Source organism: Dipodomys ordii, unplaced genomic scaffold, assembly GCF_000151885.1.
Source record: "Dipodomys ordii isolate 6190 unplaced genomic scaffold, Dord_2.0 Scaffold85, whole genome shotgun sequence".
NCBI classification, from domain to species: Eukaryota; Metazoa; Chordata; class Mammalia; order Rodentia; family Heteromyidae; genus Dipodomys; species Dipodomys ordii.
The window spans coordinates 2,814,490-2,822,467 of NW_012267301.1; the positions used below are offsets into that span (position 1 = coordinate 2,814,490).

Genomic DNA, 7,978 nt, shown 5'->3' on the forward strand with positions numbered 1-7,978 from the left:
ACACACACACACACACACACACACACACACACACACACATTCACTCACACAGAGCTGAAGGGAAAATTGGTGCTCTTTCAACAACCCAGTCCTCAGAGACAAGCCATCGATCTTTGTGGGATAGCGTGGTTGCCTCGTTATTGGGTGGAGTTACAGAGGGGACTCCCCTGTGCTTCACAGACCTTCAATGACTTTCCAAGGCTGATGGTGCCCACACCCAGGTTTAACCATCCTTGCACACCTTCGAACCCCACGTCTGCATGGGGTTCTAGAGAAGTCACTCCTCCAATGAAACTCCCAAATGCAGAGGAGGTGGAATTGTCAGAGGTTCAGAAGCAAAGCCCTGGCCTGGCCTCCATTGGCTGTGGCTTCTACAAGGAGGGGCCCACCGCTCCCACCCCTTACCCCACTCACTGCCCCTGTTGATGTCCCATCCGTGCCGTCGTGACCTCTCTCCCCATGTCCCATCCTGTCACTGTGCGTCCAGATCTGATGCAGTCTCTGCTCTGTGTTTCCTCTTCGTGTCCCGCCTGGAACTTCCTGGCCCCCGTGTGGCTCCTCAGGTTTCTGCTGACAGCTGAGCTCAGTGGCCTGGCCCCCTTTCCCAGCACCCAGAGCCTGGCTCAACTCCAACCAGGGAGGAGAAGAGAAGAGGGGAGAGGAGAAGGGAGAGGAGGGACTAGGCTAGCTATTAGTTATGAAGTCATGTGGCCTAGTCAGCCAGGAAGATGTAGGGCCTGGGTGCTCATGTTCCCTATGAGCACAGGGGTATAGCACTGCCTGGTAAGAGGTGCGGCCATACCCATACAGGCCATGGACAGAGGACACGGAGTTAGTCGAGTACACAGAGGCTCATTACATTATGGAATTAGAAAGCCCAGAATTAGACCTGAGACCCTCAAAGACTATGTAGTGCTTCCAAGGGCACAGGCCTACCCAGGGGCAGCTCAAGTCTTTACCCCACCCCACCCCATGAAGTAGCCCCCAGAAGTATCCTGGCCTCTCAGATATAGGGGCATGCAGGAGAGAACAAGCCTTTGAAGAAGGATCAGACCCAGGCAGAGAGAATCCTGCACTCAGGGCTTTCTGCAAGACTCAGTGATAACCTTGGCTTGCTGTGAGAGCCAGGGCAGGCTGCTAGCTGTCTCTGGGCCTCAGTTTCTCATTTCCCAATGCACCATTCTCAAGCTGCAGTCCTCAGTGAGTGTGAGTCTTCAAGACTCTTGAGTACTAAGCCAGGCTCCAGTGGCTCATGCCTTTAATCCTAGCTAGTAATGAAACAGATGTTAGAATCTTGATTCAAAGACAGCCCCGGCAGACACATCAGAGAGAGTCTTATATCCAGTTAAAAGCCAGAAAGTAGAGATGTGGCTCAAGAGGTACAGCCTTGTGAAAGAAAACTAAGAGAGAGCCCTCTGCCCCCAAGTGTAAACCTTAGTGCTGGATAAAACAAAAAAGACTGTGCACTCTGAGTGCTGTGTAGAAGGAGAAGGCAGTCTACATTTGTCCTCTACCCTTCTGGCTGCACAGCAAGTTCAGAGGATGCTAGAATAGGCCAATGGGCAGGGCCACAAGACTCAGTGTCTGAACTCAGCCTTACGTCTGGCCGTGCCTCAGTTTCTCTATCAGTATAAAGGAGCCAAGTAGGATGGTCTCTATGAAGAAGGCCACTGAGAGGACACCCTGATACCCCCTGGAGTAGAGGGTAATGTTGAAAGTGGAGGTGCCTAGCTCCCACCTCAGACACAGGGTTTCTCTGAGGAGACCTGGGCCTGTACATTTTTGACAAGCTGCCTAAGGCTGGGATGCAGCTCAGGGGTAGAGAGCTTGCCTAGCATGTGCAAGGCCCTGGGTTCCATCTCCAGCACCACACACAGAGGCAAAACAAAACTAACAAAGAACAACAAGTTTCCCAAATGATCACCATACTCACTGAGGAGTAGGGTCCGGTCAGCAGGATTCCTGGGGAGCCTAGAATGAGGCATTTGGCCTCACCTTCAGACCTGACACCCTTTTATTCCTCAGAGCATTGGATTCTAGAGGCCTCGGGCAGCTGGCATCCAAGCGCCAGAACCATCTCCTCCACTGAATGAGGTGTGGTGGGCATCCCTGAGCCAAGGCAAGGCTGGCCTTGAACTTGACCATTAGAGCAGCAGGCTCAGGTAGCTGTACATAAGAAGGCAGAAGTTGAGGCCTGGTCCTGCCAGGCCGGCTGTGGCTGGTGGCCCTGACTCCTTCTGTGGATGGCCAAGGACCACCAAGGATGACCCCGAGGCCCATCCTCCTTCCAAACCTCCCTGCTGTCGTTCCTCTGCTCCCTGCCGTTTTCACGCTGTGTCTTTTCCTGTCCCATCTCTTCTCCTTGTTTTTCCAGAAAAGAAAGTCCAGTTCCAGCGTTCAGTTAATGGTGAGTGTCTGCCGTCTCCCACACGCCGGTAAATGCTGGGCTTCGGCCCCTGGGCCTTGGCCCCTGCTCCCTCGCTCCTGCCTCCCTCTTGCAGGTGGCATGGGAACCTGGGGCGGGGAGAGTGTGTTCAGGGAGTGCTTGGTACGTGTGCCTTGTGTGACAACATGTGTGTGTTGTGTGTGTGTGTGTGTGTGTGTGTGTTGTTGGTGTGTTTCTGTTGACACCTCTAACTCTACAGCCCAGAGCAGCAAGGTGACAGCTGATGTTTCCCTCAGGTCTGAAGGTGCACTTGAGTCCGACCCCACGTCCAGCCTCTGGCCTCTTGCTTCTCCCCTGCCCTCTGCTCTAGGGCTCATTAGGGCTTGGTTTGTGCTGATTGTGCCCAGCGTGGGGCTTGGTTTGGCCAAAGCAGCATGTGCCACCCAGGCCTCCCTTCTTTCATTGTGCAGACCACCCTGGAAGAGGAGCCGTGCCCTACCTCTGTCTAGGGTGCCACGGGTGGCCCAGTGGTCCATGTCCCTGTTCTTCTGACTCTATGGCTGTCTGAATCCGTTGTGTGGATTTCCTCCCCTCTGAAAAGCCCACCCTCTCTCACACTGGACCCCCCGCTCTCTGTCTTCCTCTCTGCCAGTGTGTGTATTCCTTCCCCCATTCTGTGGCCACCATGGTGTCTCTCGGCTCCTCCACATCCCCTCCTTGCCCCTTGAATGGGGAAAAACAAAAACCAAGTACCCCCTCTCAGCCCTCCCAGAAAGGCCAGGAATCTCCACCCCCACCCCAGCCACTGGCTTTGCTGGCCCCCTCAGGCTGGAAGGTCTGGCAGGGTTTGCAGGAAGCATCTGGACGGCAGAGCCTGCTAGGCGTGCAGACGTGGATGGCGCATCCCATCGGGCAGCTGGGGCACCCTGATGGGCCTTGCCCTGCCCCACTTGCCCACGCGCCTCACCACTGTCCGCTTCTCTTTGGCAGGAATCTTCAGAGAGCACTAACACTACCATTGAGGATGAAGACACCAAAGGTAGGGAAGGTCTTCGCCTTCCTCGTCTGGATCCCCAGACTTCCTGCTGGGTGCCTGCTGGGTGGACCCCCCAGGGGAAGCTCTCCCGTCAACTTATTTCCCTCTACACAGCCTCACTGTGTGCTCCTGACAAACAGGGCACACTGTGGGGTTCTTTTACATGGGTGCCATGACCCTGGAAGTGCCCAGGTAGAGTTTTCTTATGTCAGAATTAGAGGCTGACTTTATTGTAGATGAAGTAGTAATATTGTTGAGGAAAAACATGACCAGATTCAAGCCATAAGTGTATAGTAGTGGCATGAATGTTTCTTTTAAAATATGTGTTTTTGAGATTGTTGGTTTTTTTTAAAAACTGGTTTTTGTGGGGTTTTGTTTGAGGATTGAACCCAGGACATGGCTCTTGCTAGGCAAGTGTTTTATCACTGAGCTACATCCCAGCCCTTTGAAGTTGTTTTTTTTTTAAACTATATTTTGTGTGTGCTTAAGGTTGTATTTTAAAGTGAATTTTTAAGTGAGCTTTTACAAGTGAGTTAATTTACAAGTGAAATAAGGTAATAAGAGTAAAGGAAGAGAGAGAGTGAAGAATTGAGAAAGTTTCCTTGGTCAGAGTACAGGAAACAAAAACCAACAGAAGACCAATCAAACCAACCCCCCAAAAAATCTTCATGTTATTGTAGCTAGCAGTCCTTGAAAGTGCTCAGATGAGCTGGACATGTTGGTGCTAACTTGTCATCCTAGCACTCAGGAGGTGGAAGCAGGAGAATCTTTAGCTCAAAGCCAGGCAAGGCTATGACTCAAAATGAGAGGGAGGGGGACAGACAGACAGAGACAAAGCACTGGGGGGAGGGAGAAAGAGGGAGAAAGGGAGAAGGAGAAATGGAGGAAGAGGAAGAGAGAGGGAAGGAAGGATGGAGGGAGGAAAGTGGGGAGGGAAGAAGGAGGGAAGGGAAGGTAGGTGACTATACAAGAAGAAATAGCAAGATCAGACCTCAGGACTACAATTTCGAGATACTTGCTAAGCCCTTTCCCAGTGCTTTGTCTAGACTGACATACACATCTTCACAACAACTCCACAGTACACACTGTGCTAAGCCCCATTATCCAGCTGAGGACAGAGGTCAGAGGACACCTTGAGAGGGTATGGGCAGTCCCAGGGAGCATGTCGGCGGAGCACAGTGCTCTTCTGCCTCACGGCTAGCAGTGTCCTGATGTTCTGCTTGTACCAGGCACTAGCCTGGTATCTTCTCTTTGTCCTGCCCTACTTTGTGTATGTGGGACCATATGCGGGTACTGGGGCGGGAACTCAGGGCCTGAGCACTGTCCCTGAGCTTTTTTGCTCAAGACTGGCATTCCACCACTTGAGTCACAGGTCTATTTCCAGCTTGTTGGTGATTCATTGGAGATAAGAGTCTCATGGACTTTTCTACCCAGGCTGGCTTTGAATTGGGATTCTAAGATTTCAGCCTCCTGAGCAGCTTGGATTACAATTGTGAGCCACTGATGCCTGGCTTTTCTCAGCTCTACTTGCATCTAGGGACAGGGAGATGAGAAGATTCAAGGGTTTGCATGCTGATGGAGGAGGCCAGAGATAATTGGGGTGCTTCTGAAATAAAGAAAAAGACATCAGCCTGGAGAGAATTCAGCTATACCAGATGAGAGACTTGTCAGGAGTTTAATTTTTTCATGGAAAACAATGCAGTGAGGCTGGGCTGTGACTCTGGTAGAGCATTGCCTAGCTTCCATGAGGCCTTGGGTTGGATGGGTTGTATCACATCACTATCACATCACTGTATTTTTGCATAACTGTGGTTTGAGCTTTCAGGTGATTCTGACAGTCATGCTGGCCTCCTGATGGCCAGCAGCCTGGGAGACGGGCCCCAGCCTGCACAGGTCCCTTTCAGCCATTCTTGACTTGTGGAATGGTGGAAATAAACATCATAGCCAGGCAATGTGACAGCCACGTCCACCTTTACCAATGCATCTCCTAAGAACTGCCAGCCACCAGCCCAGGTCCAATAGGCCTGGTCCAATCACGCCCTCAGCCTTCCCCTCAAGACCCACAGGCCTGTGGGTTCCAAAGCCATTCCTCATAGCTGAGACTCTCGGCCCCAGTGATGAGAAGATGGGCTCTGGGATTCTGCATAAGCCTCAGAGCAGACAGAAATGGTGGAGGTGACCCCAGAGTGTACCTCCCCACTGGAGTTCATTTGCTGGACAACTTACTCAACCTCTCTGAGCTTCAGTTTCCTTAATAGTAAGAGCTGACTATAGTAGTGCCCACCTCAGAGATTCCAGTGCAGATGTAATGTAAGGCTGTGTAGAATGCACATGCACAGCATTTGGCACGTGGTAACTGTCTAAAAGGAAATCTTAATTTTTTTCCCTCACAATGGAGTTTGTAGTTGAATGACAAAAAGCATCATGACATTTCCTTGGAGCATCAATTTTACTCCGACTATTTTAAGACAGATATTTATATATTAAACAGAGACGTATTTGGAATCAATGTGTATGCACTGCTCATGTAAAATAAGAGCTGTCAGAGACACCATCCGCTGGGGTAAGGTTCCACTGTACCCTTGAGAAGCCTGGGTGCCATCTTTGTCCTTAGCTTCATAGAGATGATACCAGAAGAGTGTCTTGGAGTTTAGTTCTCCTCTGTCTCTCTTAGAGAGCAGGAAGGGCACATAGGGGCTATTTATCACAGAACTGGGACCTTGTTCTGTGCTTCAGTTTCCCCACATGTAAAATGCCCCAGAGTCCTTCTGTCTCCTGCAGACTCCTGGGCTTAGAGAAATTTCCCCAAGCAGCCTTTTCTGGTGTTCATTTTAAGCCTTCTTGCTAAGTGTGAACAACGTCTGGGTGGACTCAGACAGATCAGAACTGTCATCCTTCAGGGAACAACTTTCCTTATGGAAAGGAAGGGACATGACCTTGGTGCCAGGCCTCTGGGCCTCTGCCAGGCTCTCCTCCCCACTTCCCTGCCTCCTCCTGATTTGCTCTATATGAATTCCATCCTTCCTCCAACCTGAAGAGCCCCCTCAGACGCTGGGCAGAGATACTTCTGGAAATACCGGCTAGGAGTGCGGGTCCTACCTCAGCTTCTGTGACCTGTGCTATCTCAGAAGAGTGTGTTAACCTCTTGCTGGGGGCAGGGACAGGGCTAAGCTATCCCATCCATTAGAAAAAACACTCCCAGATTGTCCGAGCAATGCCTGGTGAGGAGAAATGTCACCAGTGGTCACCAAGCAAGCAGCTAGTGGACAAGTGAACTCTGCCCATAGCTGGGTAGAAAAAACCCAGACCAGAGTGGACTTCAGGTCTATGAAGCACTAGGCCTCCAACCTTTGGGCCCACAGAAGAAAAGCAGGTGCATTCCTCCTTACTGGCGTTCAACTGGTGGAGGCAGAGTCGTGTCGGACAGTGCCTTAGGCAATGTTCATGAGGTCAAGTATTCAAGGAGGGAACATTACACACTACTCCGTCCCTGTTATCTAAGAGCTATCCAGACCACTCAGGGTCCTGGATGGGCAGGTGGCAGCCCACATTCAGAGTCCCTGAGTCCTAAGAAATCTGGTTAGAGGGAGGGCAGAGGCTAGGACAAGATACCAGGACCCCAGAGATCCAAAGGAAGACCAGATGATAGCTAGGAGGGACAGGTCTCAACTAGGAGGGAGGCAGAGACACACACAGCAACTATGGTCTAATGAGCCCTGGGCTGCGGGGATTCGAGCCTGCTGTGGCTAGTGACTCAGGCCTGTGCTCAGGATGAGCTTCCACTGTGGGATTGCAGATGACAAGAGCGGCAGCTCTGTTCACAAAGTGTCTGGCATCATTCAGAGAAATGGGTGGATACATTCTGAACTTAGCTCTCAGAACAGTTCTAGAAGCTTGTTGCTATTCATATTTCCATTATACATGGGGGTAAACTAAGGGACAGGGCAATTCCCTTGCCCAAAGCATGCAGGCACAGAACCTAGGCCCTTGAGTACTCACTCTGCTGGCTCTCCAGCTCTGTGGAACTGTCCGTTCCCCGTGGTGGCCTCTGCCCAGTCCAGCAAGCACCTGTGTGTGCTGCAGGCTGGTGGGCCCTTGTGTGGGAAGAATACAATGGACTTGCTGGCTCCTGTAGAGGTAGGGTGGCTTCTGTCACCTCCAGTGCACTCACTGAGATGCGTTGTGAGGTTTCCCTTCTCCAGAGACTAAACATATACCCTCACTCATTCAGTCAGGAAGGCCTGAAGGGGCCAGGCCTGGTACAGGCTCCTGGGAAGCCCCAGCCCAGCCTCATATGGAGTGGAGGAAGAGCCAAGCATGTGCCAAGCAAGTGTGTAGGGTTAGTGTTATGAGAGTCAGCAGGCCATGGCCCTGGAGCCAGATCTCTGCACATGCATGCCCAGTGTCCCTGCAGTCACCACCCCTCATGGAGCCTCAGTTTCCCCAGTAGTTTGGTAAGGAGTGTAGCTCCCTGGCCTGTAGAAGTGTACTTCTATCCCAGAAGGCCTCTGATTCTATAGCCTTCAGGGTCTCAGATGACATCGTGTGTGTGTATG

The 7,978-nt window shown here is 51.5% G+C and overlaps 1 protein-coding gene across 2 annotated transcripts in view; it reads left to right on the forward strand.

Annotated features, from left to right (window-relative positions):
* The window catches only part of Camk2a (calcium/calmodulin-dependent protein kinase II alpha), a 65,120-nt gene that overhangs the window by 48,968 nt on the left and 8,174 nt on the right, over positions 1–7,978 (forward strand). Inside the window, exons 14-15 of one of the 2 annotated variants that reach the window (XM_013025509.1) lie at positions 2,375–2,407; positions 3,377–3,425. In XM_013025509.1, coding sequence (XP_012880963.1) covers positions 2,375–2,407; positions 3,377–3,425 — 82 coding nt within the window. The remainder of the gene's footprint in view (positions 1–2,374; positions 2,408–3,376; positions 3,426–7,978) is intronic. The other variant, XM_013025510.1, reaches the window with a different exon arrangement.